General features: G+C 50.6%; 1 protein-coding gene across 1 annotated transcript in view; it reads right to left on the bottom strand.

Moving 5' to 3' along the window:
* Window positions 1-22,687, bottom strand: part of LOC142491233 (protein sel-1 homolog 3-like) — a 169,413-nt gene that overhangs the window by 21,654 nt on the left and 125,072 nt on the right. The window contains exons 15-19 of the mRNA XM_075593500.1: window positions 18,447-18,509; window positions 16,329-16,502; window positions 8,839-8,966; window positions 3,991-4,074; window positions 1,523-1,613 (exon numbers count right to left, since the gene is read on the bottom strand). Of these exons, the coding sequence (XP_075449615.1) occupies window positions 1,523-1,613; window positions 3,991-4,074; window positions 8,839-8,966; window positions 16,329-16,502; window positions 18,447-18,509 (540 nt within the window). The remainder of the gene's footprint in view (window positions 1-1,522; window positions 1,614-3,990; window positions 4,075-8,838; window positions 8,967-16,328; window positions 16,503-18,446; window positions 18,510-22,687) is intronic.

Below are 22,687 nucleotides of genomic sequence, written 5' to 3'. Positions count from 1 at the left end.
GCAACGCCTGCACCCACCAGCGCCGTGTTATACTGTAATGTAACGCCAGCGCCGTGTTATACTGTAATGTAACGCCTGCACCCACCAGCGCCGTGTTATACTGTAATGTAACACCAGCGCCGTGTTATACTGTAACGTAACGCCTGCGCCGTGTTATACTGTAATGTAACGCCTGCGCTGTGTTATACTGTAATGCAACGCCAGCGCCGTGTTATACTGTAATGTAACGCCTACGCTGTGTTATACTGTAATGTAATGCCTGCGCCGTGTTATACTGTAATGTAACGCCTGCGCCGTGTTATACTGTAATGTAATGCCTGCGCCGTGTTATACTGTAATGCAACGCCAGCGCCGTGTTATACTGTAATGTAATGCCTGCGCCGTGTTATACTGTAATGTAACGCCTGCGCCGTGTTATACTGTAATGTAATGCCAGCGCCGTGTTATACTGTAATGTAATGCCTGCGCCGTGTTATACTGTAATGTAACGCCTGCGCCGTGTTATACTGTAATGTAACGCCAGCGCCGTGTTATACTGTAATGTAACGCCAGCGCCGTGTTATACTGTAATGTAACGCCAGCGCCGTGTTATACTGTAATGTAACGCCAGCGCCGTGTTATACTGTAATGTAACGCCAGCACCGTGTTATACTGTAATGTAACGCCAGCGCCGTGTTATACTGTAATGTAACGCCAGCGCCGTGTTATACTGTAATGTAACGCCTGCGCTGTGTTATACTGTAATGCAATGCCAGCGCCATGTTATACTGTAATGTAACGCCTGCGCGTGTTATACTGTAATGTAACGCCTGCGCCGTGTTATACTGGAACGTAACGCCTGCGCCGTGTTATACTGTAATGTAACGCCTGCGCCGTGTTATACTGTAACGTAACGCATGCGCCGTGTTATACTGTAATGTAACGCCTGCGCCGTGTTATACTGTAACGTAACGCCAGCGCCGTGTTATACTGTAATGTAACGCCAGCGCCGTGTTATACTGTAATGTAATGCCTGCGCCGTGTTATACTGTAATGTAACGCCAGCGCCGTGTTATACTGTAATGTAACGCCTGCGCCGTGTTATACTGTAATGTAACGCCAGCACCGTGTTATACTGTAATGTAATGCCTGCGCCGTGTTATACTGTAATGTAACGCCTGCGCTGTGTTATACTGTAATGCAACGCCAGCGCCGTGTTATACTGTAATGTAACGCCTGCGCGTGATATACTGTAATGTAACGCCTGCGCCGTGTTATACTGGAACGTAACGCCTGCGCCGTGTTATACTGTAATGTAACGCCTGCGCCGTGTTATACTGTAACGTAACGCCTGCGCCGTGTTATACTGTAACGTAACGCCTGCGCCGTGTTATACTGTAATGTAACACCTGCGCCGTGTTATACTGTAACGTAACGCCTGCGCCGTGTTATACTGGAACGTAACGCCTGCGCCGTGTTATACTGTAATGTAACGCCTGCGCCGTGTTATACTGTACTGTAATGAACATTTCAGCCTGCTCACAGGGTCTTCTTCGCAGATATAAGCCGCGTTGAACTGTGCAATCTCAAACCCGGCCTCCGCTGCCTGGATATAATGCAGAACAGCCTCGTGCCTGGGGGGACAAGGGCAGGATTAAGGTCAATAGCAGGTGTGAGCACCGTGGGACAAATTGTACATAATATTACATATAGTATATCTATCGTTTGTACTTAGATATAGATACTCTATACATATACAGTCATGTGAAAAAGAAAGTACACCCTCTTTGAATTCTATGGTTTTACATATCAGGACATAATAACAATCATCTGTTCCTTAGCAGGTCTTAAAATTAGGTAAATACAACCTCAGATGAACAACAACACATGACATATTACACTGTGTCATGATTTATTTAACAAAAATAAAGCCAAAATGGAGAAGCTATGTGTGAAACCGCTTGCTTCCCATATCAACTCTATCCTGTCTGCAGGCCATATCCCTAAGACCTGGAAAACTGCCAGAGTTGTCCCAATCTTCAAAAGTGGGGACAAAAACACTGTCTCAAACTACAGGCCAATCTCTCTTCTCCCAATCCTATCCAAAGTCATGGAAAAATGTGTCCACTCCCAATTAAGCGATTACTATAACAAGACAAATTTCCCTAGCCAATTCCAATCTGGCTTTCGCCCCAAACACTCCACCGTAACTACACTGCTAAAAGTTTGTAATGAGATCCAGTGTGGAATGGAACGGGGACAACTCACTGGTGCAGTATTCCTAGATTTTGCAAAGGCTTTTGATACAGTTGATCATGCTATCCTGCTTAACAAACTCCAGAGCTCTGGAATAGGGAAGCATGCTTTAAACTGGTTTCAGTCCTACCTATCATAATATATAATAGATATTATCTCTAACTGTGCATGCAATGTCTTGTATATAATGTATACCCTGCTCACTTAATGTAACTATGTATTGTAACCATGTATTATTTGTCATCTTAACTCTGTGCCCAGGACACACATGAAAACGAGAGGCAACTCTCACTGTATTACTTCCTGGTAAAACATGTTATAAATAAATAAAATATCAGGTAGATCCCAACATGTGTCCATCTCAGGCTCTATCTCCAACCACTTGGATATCACCTGTGGTGTCCCACAAGTCTCTGTTCTGGGGCCCCTACTCTTCTCAGTGTTCATCAATGATCTTGTAAGGGAACTTCAATACACATGTATGCAGATGACTCAATGACTGAGCTCCTGATCAGAACCAACGCTAACACCACCCTAACTTCTGTTACTAGTTTTAAATACCTGGGCATATGGTTTGACTCCCATTTAACATTTGGGATGTACATTGATACCTTGACATCCAAGACCTATGCCAAACTAGGGGTACTTTACAGGAACAAATCCTCCCTAAGTCTCCTAGTCAGAAAGCGTATTGCACAGCAGATGCTAATGCCAATTATCGACTATGGAGACATAGTATACAGCTCGGCACCCCAAATGCATAATTACCCTAATAACCTTAACTCATTACCCTAATAACCTTAACCCCTTACCCTAATAGCCTAACCTTAACCCCTAACCCTAATAACCTTAACTCATTAACCCCCTTAGGCAGTGCTTATAGTGCCGGCGACGTCGCCCAAAACAAAAGCATTGCCGCCGCGTGCGCTTATAGTGCGCGTGACGGCGACAAAGCGAGGGAATGACGTCGCGAAAAACTGTTAGCCGGCAAAATTTGATTTTTCAAGGGCTGTCGCGTCACGTGACGGCCCTTGAACCAATCAAATTGCCGGAATTATGCAACGCCGCCACCCGGCGAAATATAAATTTCGCCGGTGGCGACGGGTGACGTCACCCATCGCCATCGACGACACTATAGGCACGGCCTTACCCTAACAACCCTAATTTGAACCCCTAATCCTAATGCTAATCACCTACCTCGAGGCCGAAACGGCCAGCGGCTTAAACAGTGGCGACCAAGTGTCCCTCGGTGGCTGAATGGCGACGGGGAAACGGCCGCGTCTAATAGTCCCATCCCAGCCTTGGACACCCAGGGATTACCACGGATAACACGGATTATAAGTGTCTGAGGTGCGAATCCAATTCACGAGCTCCCGGATTACCCGGCGGTACTAAAAACCACGTCTGTTTGAGTTTTGGTTACAGGACAAGGGGACGCACGGGCGCCGTTCCTCACGCTGCCGTTGTTCCTCCAGGTCAAGTCATTAACCAGTCTCTATCATTTCAATCTCCTCAGTACTCATGTTTAAAAGATGTCTGTGCGTTCACCTCACCGGGACTGTGGCGCGATGCCGGTAAAACACATTTTACCAAACAATACCAAACACAGAGCACTTTGTACCCCAGAATTCACATAAATGTACATTATTTGTTAGTGAAAGTGAGCAAAATGTGGTGTTTCCCACATATTCCTGTAACAAAACGGAAACATAAGTCGGCATTTTGCGAGCCTGCTAATTGAAGAGTTTCACTTACCACGAGTGCTTTAAATAACCGTCCAGGGATCTCCGCAGGACGGCCCCCAGGTACCCGTTCTGCTCCGAGGCCCATTTCGTCCACCTGGGGAGGAGTTGAAAATACTGTATAACTTGGGGCAAAAAGAGTGTCCAGCTCGGGGGCTCAAGGGAAAAACATCTGCCCGAGCTCAGCGTTTCCCCCCACGGAAACCCAACCGCAAGCTGAGACCGGTAAGATCCCAACGTATGCCGGCACACAGCTACATGAGGGAGGAGGTGACCGAAGGCTGAGACCGGTAAGATCCCAACATATGCCGGCACACAGCTACATGTGGGAGGAGGTGACCGCAGGCTGAGACCGGTAAGATCTCAACGTATGCCGGCACACAGCTACATGTGGGAGGAGGTGACCGAAGGTCGAGACCGGTAAGATCTCAACGTATGCCGGCACACAGCTACATGTGGGAGGAGGTGACCGAAGGTCGAGACCGGTAAGATCCCAACGTATGCCGGCACACAGCTACATGAGGGAGGAGGTGACCGAAGGCTGAGACCGGTAAGATCCCAACGTATGCCGGCACACAGCTACATGAGGGAGGAGGTGACCGAAGGCTGAGACCGGTAAGATCCCAGCGTATGCCGGCACACAGCTACATGTGGGAGGAGGTGACCGAAGGTCGAGACCGGTAAGATCCCAACGTATGCCGGCACACAGCTACATGTGGGAGGAGGTGACCGCAGGCTGAGACCGGTAAGATCCCAGCGTATGCCGGCACACAGCTACATGTGGGAGGAGGTGACCGAAGGTCGAGACCGGTAAGATCCCAACGTATGCCGGCACACAGCTACATGTGGGAGGAGGTGACCGCAGGCTGAGACCGGTAAGATCCCAACGTATGCCGGCACACAGCTACATGTGGGAGGAGGTGACCGAAGGTCGAGACCGGTAAGATCCCAACGTATGCCGGCACACAGCTACATGTGGGAGGAGGTGACCGAAGGCTGAGACCGGTAAGATCCCAACGTATGCCGGCACACAGCTACATGAGGGAGGAGGTGATCGAAGGCTGAGACCGGTAAGATCTCAACGTATGCCGGCACACAGCTACATGTGGGAGGAGGTGACCGAAGGCTGAGACCGGTAAGATCCCAACGTATGCTGGCACACAGCTACATGAGGGAGGAGGTGACCGAAGACTGAGACCGCGAAGATCCCAACGTATGCCGGCACACAGCTACATGTGGGAGGAGGTGACCGAAGGCTGAGACCGATAAGATCTCAACGTATGCCGGCACACAGCTACATGTGGGAGGAGGTGACCGAAGGCTGAGACCGGTAAGATCCCAACGTATGCTGGCACACAGCTACATGAGGGAGGAGGTGACCGCAGGCTGAGACCGGTAAGATCCCAACGTATGCCGGCACACAGCTACATGTGGGAGGAGGTGACCGAAGACTGAGACCGCGAAGATCCCAACGTATGCCGGCACACAGCTACATGTGGGAGGAGGTGACCGCAGGCTGAGACCGCTAAGATCCCAACGTATGCCGGCACACAGCTACATGTGGGAGGAGGTGACCGAAGGCTGAGACCGGTAAGATCCCAACGTATGCCGACACACAGCTACATGTGGGAGGTGACCAAAGGCTGAGACCGGTAAGATCCCAACGTATGCCGGCACACAGCTACATGTGGGAGGAGGTGACCGAAGGCCGAGACCGCTAAGATCCCAACGTATGCCGGCACACAGCTACATGTGGGAGGAGGTGACCGAAGGCCGAGACCGCTAAGATCCCAACGTATGCCGGCACACAGCTACATGTGGGAGGAGGTGACCGAAGGCCGAGACCGCTAAGATCCCAACGAATGCCGGCACACAGCTACATGTGGGAGGAGGTGACTGAAGGCTGAGACCGGTAAGAACTCAACGTATGCCAGCACACAGCTACATGTGGGACGAGGTGACCGCAGGCTGAGACCGGTAAGATCCCAGCGTATGCCGGCACACAGCTACATGTGGGACGAGGTGACCGCAGGCTGAGACCGGTAAGATCCCAGCGTATGCCGGCACACAGCTACATGTGGGAGGAGGTGACCGCAGGCTGAGACCGGTAAGATCCCAGCGTATGCCGGCACACAGCTACATGTGGGAGGAGGTGACCGAAGGCTGAGACCGGTAAGAAACCAACGTATGCCGGCACACAGCTACATGTGGGAGGAGATGACCGAAGGCTGAGACCGGTAAGAACCCAACGTATGCCGGCACACAGCTACATGTGGGAGGAGGTGACCGCAGGCTGAGACCGGTAAGATCCCAACGAATGCCAGCACACAGCTACATGTGGGAGGAGATGACCGCAGGCTGAGACCGCTAAGATCCCAACGTATGCCGGCACACAGCTACATGTGGGAGGAGGTGACCGAAGGCTGAGACCGCTAAGATCTCAACGTATGCCGGCACACAGCTACATGTGGGAGGTGACCGCAGGCTGAGACCGGTAAGATCCCAACGAATGCCAGCACACAGCTACATGAGGGAGGAGATGACCGCAGGCTGAGACCGCTAAGATCTCAACGTATGCCGGCACACAGCTACATGTGGGAGGAGGTGACCGAAGGCTGAGACCGGTAAGATCCCAGCGTATGCCGGCACACAGCTACATGAGGGAGGAGGTGACCGCAGGCTGAGACCGGTAAGATCCCAACGTATGCCAGCACACAGCTACATGTGGGAGGAGGTGACCGAAGGCTGAGACCGGTAAGATCCCAGCGTATGCCGGCACACAGCTACATGTGGGAGGAGGTGACCGAAGGCTGAGACCGGTAAGATCCCAACACATGCCGGCACACAGCTACATGTGGGAGGAGGTGACCGCAGGCTGAGACCGGTAAGATCCCAGCGTATGCCGGCACATAGCTACATGTGGGAGGAGGTGACCGAAGGTCGAGACCGGTAAGATCTCAACGTATGCCGGCACACAGCTACATGTGGGAGGAGGTGACCGCAGGCTGAGACCGGTAAGATCCCAACGTATGCCGGCACACAGCTACATGTGGGAGGAGGTGACCGCAGGCTGAGACCGGTAAGATCCCAACGTATGCCGGCACACAGCTACATGTGGGAGGAGGTGACCGCAGGCTGAGACCGGTAAGATCCCAACGTATGCCGGCACATAGCTACATGTGGGAAGAGGTGACCGCAGGCTGAGACCGGTAAGATCCCAACGCATGCCGGCACACAGCTACATGTGGGAGGAGGTGACCGCAGGCTGAGACCGGTAAGATCCCAGCGTATGCCGGCACATAGCTACATGTGGGAGGAGGTGACCGAAGGCTGAGACCGGTAAGATCCCAGCGTATGCCGGCACACAGCTACATGAGGGAGGAGGTGACCGTAGGCTGAGACCGGTAAGATCCCAGCGTATGCCGGCACACAGCTACATGTGGGAGGTGACCGCAGGCTGAGACCGGTAAGATCCCAACGTATGCCGGCACACAGCTACATGTGGGAGGAGGTGACCGCAGGCTGAGACCGGTAAGATCCCAACGTATGCCGGCACATAGCTACATGAGGGAGGAGGTGACCGAAGGCTGAGACCGCGAAGATCCCAACGTATGCCGGCACACAGCTACATGTGGGAGGAGGTGACCGCAGGCTGAGACCGCTAAGATCCCAACGCATGCCGGCACACAGCTACATGTGGGAGGAGGTGACCGCAGGCTGAGACCGGTAAGATCCCAACGTATGCCGGCACACAGCTACATGTGGGAGGAGGTGACCGCAGGCTGAGACCGGTAAGATCCCAGCGTATGCCGGCACACAGCTACATGTGGGAGGAGGTGACCGCAGGCTGAGACCGGTAAGATCCCAACGTATGCCGGCACACAGCTACATGTGGGAGGAGGTGACCGCAGGCTGAGACCGGTAAGATCCCAACGTATGCCGGCACACAGCTACATGTGGGAGGAGGTGACCGAAGGCTGAGACCGGTAAGATCCCAACATATGCCGGCACACAGCTACATGTGGGAGGAGGTGACCGAAGGCTGAGACCGGTAAGATCCCAACGTATGCCGGCACACAGCTACATGTGGGAGGAGGTGACCGAAGGCTGAGACCGGTAAGATCCCAACGTATGCCGGCACACAGCTACATGTGGGAGGAGGTGACCGAAGGCTGAAGAACTTCTCTCTGGAATAAAGATTCCTCTGTAGGACTCGGGGAAACCTGCTTATTATATTGGGTACTACATTTTATCTAGACAAATATCCCAAAACATCAAGACAGAAGCCATGTAAATAATATTAGAGGCACCAGTAACGCAGCAAAAAGTTTTACAAAAATTCTAATAAACTCATACAACTTGTGTGACTTTGTATGTATTTACTGGGAATTATTCACACTTGGGCGGGAGGTGAACCCTCCCAGCTGCAAAACTGGGCAAAAACCATAACAAAGATTTTATTTTTTAAATGTCATGTTTTTCCTTTAATATACATCATTTTGCAGCCAGGAGTCTGACATACGTGTAAATCTCTCAAGGTCAGGTCAGTTGTTTGTATTTGAAACTACATTATGCTCTAAGACACTCCAATTTACGACTACTATGTTGTATGTTTGGCCCTCTACGGGTCGATAAGACAAAGATCTTCCGGGCAGGGTCTTCCTTCTCCCAATGTTACATATATATATACAGTATATATACAGTATATATATATATATTGATGCATTTATCCTTTTGTTATTAGTATATTCCCTGCATTGTAAATGTCTTGTAATGTTGTAAATATGGCACAGCACCGCGTAGCTGGTTGGCGCTATAATAATACAAATACACTGTGAATACATGTAATGCAGATACTTACACTACAGAGCCCAGAGGCTGTCTGCGCACTGTACCCAGAATCCCCTGTGACCAGTAAGCAGAGAGGTACACAGCTGCATCAATGTGACCACGGGAAGCCGACTTCAAGAAGTACGTGTAAGCTGTGAACTAAGCAGAGAAATTACAGGAAGGTTACTGACACGTTCCGCGTCATTGAACTGAGCAGAGAGATTACAGGAAGGTTACTGAGACGTTCCGCGTCATTGAACTTGTCAGAGAGATTACAGGAAGGTTACTGAGACGTTCTGCGTCATTGAACTGAGCAGAGAGATTACAGGAAGGTTACTGACACGTTCCGCGTCATTGAACTTGTCAGAGAGATTACAGGAAGGTTACCGAGACGTTCTGCGTCATTGAACTGAGCAGAGAGATTACAGGAAGGTTACTGACACGTTCCGCGTCATTGAACTGAGCAGAGAGATTACAGGAAGGTTACTGAGACGTTCGCGTCATTGAACTGAGCAGAGAGATTACAGGAAGGTTACTGACACGTTCCGCGTCATTGAACTGAGCAGAGAGATTACAGGAAGGTTACTGACACGTTCCGCGTCATTAAACTGAGCAGAGAGATTACAGGAAGGTTACTGAGACGTTCCACGTCATTGAATTGAGCAGAGAGATTACAGGAAGGTTACTGACACATTCCACATCATTGAACTGAGCAGAGAGATTACAGGAAGTTTACTGACACGTTCTGCGTCATTGAACTGAGCAGAGATTATAGGAAGGTTACTGACACGTTCCGCATCATTGAACTGAGCAGAGAGATTACGGGAAGGTTACTGAGACGTTCTGCGTCATTGAACTGAGCAGCGATTACAGGAAGGTTACTGAGACGTTCCACGTCATTCAACTGAGCAGAGATTACAGGAAGGTTACTGGCACGTTCCACGTCATTGAACTGAGCAGAGAGATTACAGGAAGGTTACGGAGACGTTCTGCGTCATTGAACTGAGCAGAGAGATTACAGGAAGGTTACTGAGACGTTCTGCGTCATTGAATTGAGCAGAGAGATTACTGGAAGGTTACTGACACGTTCCACGTCATTGAACTGAGCAGAGAGATTACAGGAAGGTTTCTGAGATGTTCCACGTCATTGAACTGAGCAGAGATTACAGGAAGGTTAATGAGACGCTCTGTGTCATTGAACTGAGCAGAGAGATTACAGGAAGGTTACTGAGACGTTCCACGTCATTGAACTGAGCAGAGAGATTACAGGAAGGTTACTGAGACGTTCTGCATCATTGAACTGAGCAGAGAGATTACAGGAAGGTTACTGAGACGTTCCGTGTCATTGAACTGAGCAGCGAGATTACAGGAAGGTTACTGACACGTTCCACGTCATTGAACTGAGCAGAGAGATTACAGGAAGGTTACTGAGACGTTCCGCGTCATTGAATTGAGCAGAGAGATTACAGGAAGGTTACTGACACGTTCCACGTCATTGAACTGAGCAGAGAGATTACAGGAAGCTACTGACACGTTCGCGTCATTGAACTGAGCAGAGAGATTACAGAAAGGTTACTGAGACGGTCCGCGTCATTGAACTGAGCAGAGAGATTACAGGAAGGTTACTGAGACGTTCTGCGTCATTGAACTGAGCAGAGAGATTACAGGAAGGTTACTGACATGTTCCGCGTCATTGAACTGAGCAGAGAGATTACAGGCAAGTTACTGACACATTCCGCGTCATTGAACTGAGCAGAGAGATTACAGGAAGGTTACTGACACGTTCTGCGTCATTGAATTGAGCAGAGAGATTACAGGAAGGTTACTGAGACGTTCTGCGTCATTGAACTGAGCAGCGAGATTACAGAAAGGTCACTGAGACGTTCCATGTCATTCAACTGAGCAGAGAGATTACAGGAAGGTTACTGACACGTTCCACATCATTGAACTGAGCAGAAAGATTACAGGAAGGTTACTGAGACGTTCTGCGTCATTGAACTGAGCAGCGAGATTACTGGAAGTTTACTGACACGTTCCGCATCATTGAACTGAGAAGAGAGATTACAGGAAGGTTCCTGACACGTTCCACGTCATTGAACTGAGCAGAGAGATTACAGGAAGGTTACTGACACGTTCTGCGTCATTGAACTGAGCAGAGAGATTACAGGAAGGTTACTGAGACATTCTGCGTCATTGAACTGAGCAGAGAGATTACGGGAAGGTTACTGAGACGTTCCACGTCATTGAACTGAGCAGAGAGATTACAGGAAGGTTACTGAGACGTTCTGCGTCATTGAACTGAGCAGAGAGATTACAGGAAGGTTACTGAGACGTTCCGTGTCATTGAATTGAGCAGCGAGATTACAGGAAGGTTACTGACACGTTCCACGTCATTGAACTGAGCAGAGAGATTACAGGAAGGTTACTGAGACGTTCCGCGTCATTGAATTGAGCAGAGAGATTACAGGAAGGTTACTGACACGTTCCACGTCATTGAACTGAGCAGAGAGATTACAGGAAGCTACTGACACGTTCGCGTCATTGAACTGAGCAGAGAGATTACAGAAAGGTTACTGAGACGGTCCGCATCATTGAACTGAGCAGAGAGATTACAGGAAGGTTACTGAGACGTTCTGCGTCATTGAACTGAGCAGAGAGATTACAGGAAGGTTACTGACATGTTCCGCGTCATTGAATTGAGCAGAGAGATTACAGGAAGGTTACTGACACATTCCGCGTCATTGAACTGAGCAGAGAGATTACAGGAAGGTTACTGACACGTTCTGCGTCATTGAATTGAGCAGAGAGATTACAGGAAGGTTACTGAGACGTTCTGCGTCATTGAACTGAGCAGCGAGATTACAGAAAGGTCACTGAGACGTTCCATGTCATTCAACTGAGCAGAGAGATTACAGGAAGGTTACTGACACGTTCCACATCATTGAACTGAGCAGAAAGATTACAGGAAGGTTACTGAGACGTTCTGCGTCATTGAACTGAGCAGCGAGATTACTGGAAGTTTACTGACACTTTCCGCGTCATTGAACTGAGAAGAGAGATTACAGGAAGGTTCCTGACACGTTCCACGTCATTGAACTGAGCAGAGAGATTACAGGAAGGTTACTGACACGTTCTGCGTCATTGAACTGAGCAGAGAGATTACAGGAAGGTTACTGAGACATTCTGCGTCATTGAATTGAGCAGAGAGATTACGGGAAGGTTACTGAGACGTTCCATGTCATTGAACTGAGCAGAGAGATTACAGGAAGGTTACTGACACGTTCCACGTCATTGAACTGAGCAGAAAGATTACAGGAAGGTTACTGAGACGATCTGCGTCATTGAATTGAGCAGAGAGATTACAGGAAGGTTACTGAGACGTTCCATGTCATTGAACTGAGCAGAGAGATTACAGGAAGGTTACTGACACGTTCCACGTCATTGAACTGAGCAGAGAGATTACAGGAAGGTTACGGAGACGTTCTGCGTCATTGAACTGAGCAGAGAATTACAGGAAGGTTACTGAGACGTTCTGTGTCATTGAACTGAGCAGAGAGATTACAGGAAGGTTACTGAGACGTTCTGTGTCATTGAATTGAGCAGAGATTACAGGAAGGTTACTGAGACGTTCCGTGTCATTGAATTGAGCAGAGAGATTACTGGAAGGTTACAGAGACGTTCCACGTCATTGAACTGAGCAGAGATTACAGGAAGGTTACTGGCACGTTCCACGTCATTGAACTGAGCAGAGAGATTACAGGAAGGTTACGGAGACGTTCTGCGTCATTGAACTGAGCAGAGAGATTACAGGAAGGTTACTGAGATGTTCCACGTCATTGAACTGAGCAGAGAGATTACAGGAAGTTACTGAGACGTTCTGTGTCATTGAACTGAGCAGAGAGATTACAGGAAGGTTACTGAGACGTTCTGTGTCATTGAACTGAGCAGAGATTACAGGAAGGTTACTGAGACGTTCCGTGTCATTGAACTGAGCAGAGAGATTACTGGAAGGTTACGGAGACGTTCTGCGTCATTGAACTGAGCAGAGAGATTACAGGAAGGTTACTGACAAGTTCCACGTCATTGAACTGAGCAGAGAGATTACAGGAAGGTTACTGACACATTCCACGTCATTGAACTGAGCAGAGAGATTACAGGAAGGTTACGGAGACGTTCTGCGTCATTGAACTGAGCAGAGAGATTACAGGAAGGTTACTGACAAGTTCCACGTCATTGAACTGAGCAGAGAGATTACAGGAAGGTTACTGAGACGTTCTGCGTCATTGAACTGAGCAGAGAGATTACAGGAAGGTTACTGAGACGTTCTGCGTCATTGAACTGAGCAGCGAGATTACAGGAAGGTTACTGACACTTTCCGCGTCATTGAACTGAGCAGAGAGATTACAGGAAGGTTCCTGACACGTTCCATGTCATTGAATTGAGCAGAGAGATTACAGGAAGGTTACTGACACGTTCTGCGTCATTGGATTGAGCAGAGAGATTACAGGAAGGTTACTGAGACGTTCTGTGTCATTGAACTGAGCAGAGAGATTACAGGAAGGTTACTGAGACGTTCCACATCATTGAATTGAGCAGAGAGATTACAGAAAGGTTACTGGGATATTCCGTGTCATTGAACTGACCAGAGAGATTACAGGAATTTTACTGAGACATTCCGGGTCATTGAACTGAGCAGAGAGATTACAGGAAGGTTACTGAGACGTTCCGCGTCATTGGATTGAGCAGAGAGATTACAGGAAGGTTACTGAGACATTCCATGTCTGTCACGAGGGAGACTCCAGGAGTGGGTAGGACCTCGGTAGCCGGAACAGCGGGAGCAGGCAAAGATTGCTGGGGTCACGGGCTGAGGTCTATGGCAAGCAGCAACTCGGATCGTTGTGGGCAAGCAGGGGTCGATGGCAGGCAAGCAGGATCATCGTGGGCTATACGCAGAGGTTTGGCAACAGGAAGGCAGGAGCAGAACAGGGGAGCAGGAACTGAGACTAGGGAGCATGGACAGGTCTGGGACTTGCTAGCAGGAAACAGACTGGGCAATCTAGTTAAATAGCAAGGGCCTTTATTATGAACAGGACTCCAATACAGAACAGGACTGGTACAGGAACAGATACAGGAACAAGCTGCGTCAGAAGCATGGGCAAAGGCATGGAGTCTGACACAAAGCAAAGGCAAAACCCAAACAGGAAGCAGGAACTATAAGGACAGAGAACAGGAGCAACAAGAGGAGACAGACAGACAGACAAACCCCAGAGCAGACAGAAAGCAGCAGCACACCCAGTGGACAAGGAAAGGAACTATGGCCAGGATGTCTAGGAGACCACGACAGTGTCATTGAATTGAGCAGAGAGATTACAGGAAGGTTACTGACACGTTCCGAGTCATTGAATTGAGCAGAGAGATTACAGGAAGGTTACTGACACGTTCCGAGTCATTGCATTGTGCAGAGAAATTACAGGAAGGTTACTGAGACGTTCCGTGTCATTGAATTGAGCAGAGAGATTACAGGAAGGTTACCGAGACGTTCTGCGTCATTGAACTGAGCAGAGAGATTACAGGAAGGTTACTGAGACGTTCCGTGTCATTGCATTGAGCAGAGAGATTACAGGAAGGTTACTGAGACGTTCAGAGAGATTACAGGAAGGTTACTGAGACGTTCTGCGTCATTGAACTGAGCAGAGGAATTACAGGAAGGTTGCTGACACGTTCCGTGTCATTGAACTGAGCAGAGAGATTACAGGAAGGTTACTGACACGTTCCGTGTCATTGAACTGAGCAGAGAGATTACAGGAAGGTTACTGAGACGTTCCGCGTCATTGAACTGAGCAGAGAGATTACAGGAAGATTACTGAGACGTTCCGCGTCATTGAACTGAGCAGAGAGATTACAGGACGGTTACTGAGATGTTCCGCGTCATGGAACTGAGCAGAGAGATTACAGGAAGGTTACTGAGACATTCTGCGTCATTGAACTGAGCAGAGAGATTACAGGAAGGTTACTGAGACGTTCCGCGTCATTGAACTGAGCAGAGAGATTACAGGAAGGTTACTGAGACATTCTGCGTCATTGAACTGAGCAGAGAGATTACAGGAAGGTTACTGAGATGTTCCGCGTCATTGAACTGAGCAGAGAGATTACAGGAAGGTTACTGAGATGTTCCGCGTCATTGAACTGAGCAGAGAGATTACAGGAAGGTTACTGAGACGTTCCGTGTCATTGAATTGAGCAGAGAGATTACAGGAAGGTTACTGAGACGTTCCACATCATTGAATTGAGCAGAGAGATTACAGGAAGGTTACTGACACATTTCGCGTAATTGAACTGAGCAGAGAGATTACAGGAAGGTTACTGACACGTTCTGCGTCATTGAACTGAGCAGAGAGATTACAGGAAGGTTACTAAGACGTTTTTGAAGGGCAATTGAATACCCACAGGATGCTCAAAGCATAAAGCATAGTATTGTAATTCACAAAGAGGACAGAGAAATAAAAGTATACAATAAGCCTAACATATCCTTGATAAATACCGGTATAAAATGCTTTGTGATATAAATTTGCTGGACTGGCTTCCTATTGGCCCACGTGACACTGGAGCTTTAAACCCCAGCCCGAGGGGACACCGGCACCCCCTACAGAAGTCTATATCTCCGGAAGTAGGGGTCCCCCTGAGCTGAAATTATTGGGGTTCAGCTCCAGAGACCCCTGCTTCAATCATGTCTAGAAAAATGATTGAAATGTTCTGCCCCTTGGTGACGTAGATGCCCGAATATGGTCCTCTATTTACCCCCCTCATGACGTAGAGGCCCATATTCCGGCCTCTACATCATCACGAGGCCGGACATAGCGGAGTCTGTAAGAGCGGCTCTGCGAGGCGCGGAGACGCTTCTCCCTGGGACACTTCCGCGAAACTATCACAGACTGCCTGGCCTGGGACCAGTAACGCTGCTTTAATCCTCCCAGACCGCACTATTTACTGCGGGGGCCACGGATGGGCCGCAGGTTTCAGCATGTTGGTCCGTGGCCATGAGAACAGTAAGTCTGGCTACCTACCTCTGTAGCTTTTCATAATCTGCTCTCACCAGAACAAACCATATACATTAAATTAGAAAATAAGACTTGCATTTTTTTCCTTATTTCCTGTTAATCATCACCAAACATCTCACCATAAAATAATTATGTGTATTCTGTTATACTATACTGTATGTACTATATGTCTTCCCTATCCCGCCCTAACCTCCCTGTTTTGCTACTGTACCCTTTCCCAATATTTTTGGTTCAACCCATTCCAGAAATGTTCTAAAACTAAAAGTTAAAAAAAAACTGCACAGAAGGATTCTGGGTAATTACATGCAGGTGAACCCAGAATGCGTGGCCCAGGGCGCCCACCAGCCATATTACCGGGTATGTACCGCACAGCCTCGGACACAGAAGCGCAGAATCCCTATTCTGGCAGTAGCACTATTTTATGGTACAATGCTAGGACAACCAAAATAACACAAGGACTCACGTGATCCTTCTGCTTCCCGGGATACAGGCCGTGGGAGTGCATGATGCCCAGGTTGAAGGGAGCCTCCGGGTTTCCAAGTTTGTCAGCTCTCTCCCAAAGCTCCACCGCTCTGCGGTAATCCTTCTCATACTGCTCGTAATACCAGCCCAGGCTGTTAATGGCGGGGACAAAGTCCTATCACAGAGACACAGGTCACCACAGTGAGAGGCCGAGCACTGCAAGACCCCCTCTTTCTGCAAGACCCCCTCTTTCTGCAAGACTCCCTCTCTCTCTCTCTGCAAGACCCCCTCTCTCTCTCTGCAAGACCCCCTCTCTCTCTCTGCAAGACCCCCTCTCTCTCTCTGCAAGACCCCCTCTCTCTCTCTGCAAGACCCCCTCTCTCTCTCTGCAAGACCCCCTCTCTCTCAATCTCTGCAAGACTCCCTCTCTCTGCAAGACCCCCTCTCTCTCTCTGCAAGACCCCCTCTCTCTCTCTGCAAGACCCCCTCTCTCTCTCTATGCAAGACCCCCTCTCTCTCAATCTCTGCAAGACTCCCTCTCTCTGCAAGACCCCCTCTCTCTCTGCAAGACCCCCTCTCTCTCTCTGCAAGACCCCCTCTCTCTCTCTGCAAGACCCCCTCTCTCTCTCTGCAAGACCCCCTCTCTCTCTATGCAAGACCCCCTCTCTCTCAATCTCTGCAAGACTCCCTCTCTCTGCAAGACCCCCTCTCTTTCTGCAAGACTCCCTCACTCTCTCTGCAAGACCCCCTCTCTCTCTCTGCAAGACCCTCTCTCTCTCTCTCTGCAAGACTCCCTCACTCTCTCTGCAAGACCCCCTCTCTCTCTGCAAGACCCTCTCTCTCTCTCCTTCTCTCTCTGCGAGACCCCCTCTCTCTCTCTCTGCGAGACCCCCTCTCTCTCTGCGAGACCCCCTCTCTCTCTCTCTGCGAGACCCCCTCTCTCTCTCTCTGCGAGACCCCCTCTCTCTCTGCAAGACCCCCTCTCTCTCTGCAAGACCTCACTCTGCATGAAACATCTAAGCTGCAATGTGAGACAAAGATGTTTCTATCATTACCATCTGAGCTCATGTTATCATCAGTGATTGAACTTCCACGTGTAAGTAACACTGTAAGAATAACCCATAACTGTATCTGCGGAAGAACAATCCTCGGGAGGCTTTCTGTACAAGGAATAAGTGACACGTATTCTAACATGAAACATTGGGGAAATCTCTTTATTTCAGAAAGATTTCGATATATTTTCGTTATATAACGAGAGAACGTTTCTAAAATAAATCAACCTATCAATAAAAGGAAAGAGTGACAGTCAGACTGGAAAAAGTCGTGGTCCTGTCGGTTTGTAATTAACAAAGTATTAGTCGGAATTATGGGAACAGAGAGACCGACGTGGGGATATAAACTCAGGCAAACATTGAATACAAACCTTAACTGGGTTCATTAAATGGGTTCATTTCTCCTTATTCTGGATAAATACATTGTACCACTAACTTTCTTTCCTTCAATGCGTATGTGCTACATGTACGCAGTGAGGTCTCCCCATATACACACTTCCTATATCCATATCCCACACAATGACCGCGTGTATATCCCGTGACTATGATGTGCGCTGGGTATAACTGTGACGTGCTATTTCTGTTTCTTTCATAAAAAATGTGTGGTACTGTGGGTTTCAATATGCAAAAGTGCTGGTATAACCGGTTCTGGTCTCACATTTGTTATCAATATAGCAGCATAGAGAAAATGTTTGTACCAGCGTTTCAGTTCAAAGTAAAAAATATCTTTATTTCAGCTCACGAGCCATACAGAAGAGCAGTGTACAGCGGCCAAGGACACGCACCTACGCATTTCATGGCCTCCATCACTTCGTCAGGGGGACGTAGGTCACGAAACGCATAGGGGAATGTCCTTCCCCACTCTACACTGCTCTCCTGCATGGCATGTGAGCTGAAATAAGCTTTGACTTTGAACTGAAACGCTGGTACGAACATTTCCTCTTTGCCGTTGTATTGATAAGAGTGGTCCCCTCTTCCCACGGTCCCACCCCGCCTCCTGCGCTGGTTTCAGCAGCACAATAAATAGACGGATAATTCTTCTATATGTCTGGGAATGTAGATCTTACCAGATCTGCAGCCTTTCTCAGGAACTCCAGGGCCGTAGGAATATCCTGCTGCACTCCTTGTCCCTAAATACAAACCAGAACAAATATCCCTGACATAAACCAGGTGAGTCCTGAGACGTGTGCTCTCTGGGGGCAGGGGGAGCGTCAGGATAAAGGGGAAACCCCCTCCCCGGGATGCGATGGGGGAGGGGAGAGGGAGCGTCAGGATAAAGGGGAAACCCCCTCCCCGGGATGCGATGGGGGAGGGGAGAGGGAGCGTCAGGATAAAGGGGAAACCCCCTCCCCGGGATGCGATGGGGGAGGGGAGAGGGAGCGTCAGGATAAAGGGGAAACCCCCTCCCCGGGATGCGATGGGGGAGGGGAGAGGGAGCGTCAGGATAAAGGGGAAACCCCCTCCCCGGGATGTGATGGGGGAGGGGAGAGGGAGAGCATCAGGATAAAGGGGAAACCCCCTCCCCGGGACGTGATGGGGGAGTTGGAGCGAGTGTCAGGATAAAGGGGAAACCCCCTCCCCGGGACGTGATGGGGGAGGGGAGAGGGAGCGAGTGTCAGGATAAAGGGGAAACCCCCTCCCCGGGAAGTGATGGGGGCGGGAGAGGGAGCGAGTGTCAGGATAAAGGGGAAACCCCCTCCCTGGGACGTGATGGGGGAGGGGAGAGGGAGTGAGTGTCAGGATAAAGGGGAAACCCCCTCCCCGGGATGTGATGGGGGAGGGGAGAGGGAGCGAGTGTCAGGATAAAGGGGAAACCCCCTCCCCGGGAAGTGATGGGGGCGGGAGAGGGAGCGAGTGTCAGGATAAAGGGGAAACCCCCTCCCTGGGACGTGATGGGGGAGGGGAGAGGGAGCGTGTGTCAGGATAAAGGGGAAACCCCCTCCCCGGGAAGTGATGGGGGAGGGGAGAGGGAGCGAGTGTCAGGATAAAGGGGAAACCCCCTCCCTGGGACATGATGGGGGAGGGGAGAGGGAGCGAGTGTCAGGATAAAGGGGAAACCCCTTCCCCGGGACGTGATGGGGGAGGGGAGAGGGAGAGAGTGTCAGGATAAAAGGGGAAACCCCCTCCCCGGGGCGTGATGGGGGGAGGGGAGAGGGAGCGTGTGTCAGGATAAAGGGGAAACCCCCTCCCCGGGACGTGATGGGGGAGGGGAGAGGGAGCGAGTGTCAGGATAAAGGGGAAACCCCCTCCCGGGACGTGATGGGGGAGGGGAGATGGAGCGTGTGTCAGGATAAAGGGGAAACCCCCTCCCCGGGACGTGATGGGGGAAGGGAAAGGGAGCGAGTGTCAGGATAAAGGGGAAACCCCCTCCCCGGGACGTGATGGGGGAGGGGAGAGGGAGCGAGTGTCAGGATAAAGGGGAAACCCCCTCCCCGGGATGTGATGGGGGAGGGGAGAGGGAGCGAGTGTCAGGATAAAGGGGAAACCCCCTCCCTGGGACGTGATGGGGGAGGGGAGAGGGAGCGAGTGTCAGGATAAAGGGGAAACCCCCTCCCTGGGACGTGATGGGGGAGGGGAGAGGGAGCGAGTGTCAGGATAAAGGGGAAACCCCCTCCCCGGGATGTGATGGGGGAGGGGAGAGGGAGCGAGTGTCAGGATAAAGGGGAAACCCCCTGCCTGGGACGTGATGGGGGAGGGGGGAGGGAGCGAGTGTCAGGATAAAGGGGAAACCCCCTCCCTGGGACGTGATGGGGGAGGGGAGAGGGAGCGAGTGTCAGGATAAAGGGGAAACCCCCTCCCCGGGACGTGATGGGGGAGGGGGGAGGGAGCGAGTGTCAGGATAAAGGGGAAACCCCGTCCCCGGGACGTGATGGGGGAGGGAAGGGAGCGTGTGTCAGGATAAAGGGGAAACCCCCTCCCCGGGACGTGATGGGGGGAGGGGAGAGGGAGCGAGTGTCAGGATAAAGGGGAAACCTCCTCCCCGGGACGTGATGGGGGAGGGGAGAGGGAGCGAGTGTCAGGATAAAGGTGAAACCCCCTCCCCAGGACGTGATGGGGGAGGGGAGAGGGAGCGAATGTCAGGATAAAGGGGAAACCCCCTCCCCGGGACGTGATGGGGGAGGGGAGAGGGAGCGAGTGTCAGGATAAAGGGGAAACCCCCTCCCCGGGATGTGATGGGGGAGGAGAGAGGGAGCGAGTGTCAGGATAAAGGGGAAACCCCCTCCCCGGGACGTGATGGGGGAGGGGAGAGGGAGCGAGTGTCAGGATAAAGGGGAAACCCCCTCCCCGGGACGTGATGGGGGGAGTGGAGAGGGAGCGTGTGTCAGGATAAAGGGGAAACCCCCTCCCCAGGAAGTGATGGGGGAGGGGAGAGGGAGCGAGTGTCAGGATAAAGGGGAAACCCCCTCCCCGGGAAGTGATGGGGGGAGGGGAGAGGGAGCGAGTGTCAGGATAAAGGGGAAACCCCCTCCACCGGAAGTGATGGGGGAGGGGAGAGGGAGCGAGTGTCAGGATAAAGGGGAAACCCCCTCCCCGGGACAGGATGGGGGAGGGGAGAGGGAGCGAGTGTCAGGATAAAGGGGAAACCCCCTCCCCGGGACGTGATGGGGGAGGGGAGAGGGAGCGAGTGTCAGGATAAAGGGGAAACCCCCTCCCCAGGACGTGATGGGGGAGGGGAGAGGGAGCGAGTGTCAGGATAAAGGGGAAATCCCTCCCCGGGACGTGATGGGGGAGGGGAGAGGGAGCGAGTGTCAGGATAAAGGGGAAACCCCCTCCCCGGGACGTGATGGGAGCGGGGGAGGGAGCGAGTGTCAGGATAAAGGGGAAACCCCCTCCCCGGGATGTGATGGGGGAGGGGAGAGGGAGCGTGTGTCAGGATAAAGGGGAAACCCCCTCCCCGGGATGTGATGGGGGAGGGGAGAGGGAGCGAGTGTCAGGATAAAGGGGAAACCCCCTCCCCGGGACGTGATGGGGGGAGGGGAGAGGGAGCGAGTGTCAGGATAAAGGGGAAACCTCCGACTGTAACTGAGAAACTAGTGATACTCTCCGACTGTAACTGAGAAACTAGTGATACTCTCGACTGTAACTGAGAAACTAGTGGTACTCTCCGACTGTAACTGAGAAACTAGTGGTACTCTCCGACTGTAACTGAGAAACTAGTGGTACTGTCCGACTGTAACTGAGAAACTAGTGGTACTCTCCGACTGTAACTGAGAAACTAGTGGTACTCTCCGACTGTAACTGAGAAACTAGTGGTACTGTCCGACTGTAACTGAGAATCTAGTGGTACTCTCCGACTGTAACTGAGAAACTAGTGGTACTCTCCGACTGTAACTGAGAATCTAGTGGTACTCTCCGACTGTAACTGAGAAACTAGTGGTACTCTCCGACTGTAACTGAGAATCTAGTGGTACTCTCCGACTGTAACTGAGAAACTAGTGGTACTCTCCGACTGTAACTGAGAAATTAGTGGTACTCTCCGACTGTAACTGAGAAACTAGTGGTACTCTCCGACTGTAACTGAGAATCTAGTGGTACTCTCCGACTGTAACTGAGAAACTAGTGGTACTCTCCGACTGTAACTGAGAAACTAGTGGTACTCTCCGACTGTAACTGAGAATCTAGTGGTACTCTCCGACTGTAACTGAGAAACTAGTGGTACTGTCCGACTGTAACTGAGAATCTAGTGGTACTCTCCGACTGTAACTGAGAAACTAGTGGTACTCTCCGACTGTAACTGAGAAACTAGTGGTCCTCTCCGACTGTAATTGAGAAACTAGTTGTACTGTCCGACTGTAACTGAGAAACTAGTGGTACTCTCCGACTGTAACTGAGAATCTAGTGGTACTCTCCGACTGTAACTGAGAATCTAGTGGTACTCTCCGACTGTAACTGAGAATCTAGTGGTACTCTCCGACTGTAACTGAGAAACTAGTGGTACTCTCCGACTGTAACTGAGAAATTAGTGGTACTCTCCGACTGTAACTGAGAAACTAGTGGTACTCTCCGACTGTAACTGAGAAACTAGTGGTACTCTCCGACTGTAACTGAGAAACTAGTGGTACTCTCCGACTGTAACTGAGAAATTAGTGGTACTCTCCGACTGTAACTGAGAAACTAGTGGTACTCTCCGACTGTAACTGAGAAACTAGTGGTACTCTCCGACTGTAACTGAGAAACTAGTAGTACTCTCCGACTGTAACTGAGAAACTAGTGGTACTCTTCTACTGCCACTGAGAAACTAGTGGTACTCTCCGACTGTAACTGAGAAACTAGTGGTACTCTCCGACTGTAACTGAGAATCTAGTGG

This window comes from Ascaphus truei, chromosome 3 (assembly GCF_040206685.1).
Source record: "Ascaphus truei isolate aAscTru1 chromosome 3, aAscTru1.hap1, whole genome shotgun sequence".
Taxonomy (NCBI): Eukaryota; Metazoa; Chordata; class Amphibia; order Anura; family Ascaphidae; genus Ascaphus; species Ascaphus truei.
Note: the sequence above shows the minus strand (reverse complement) of the source record. Positions and strands in the feature narration are given on the sequence as shown.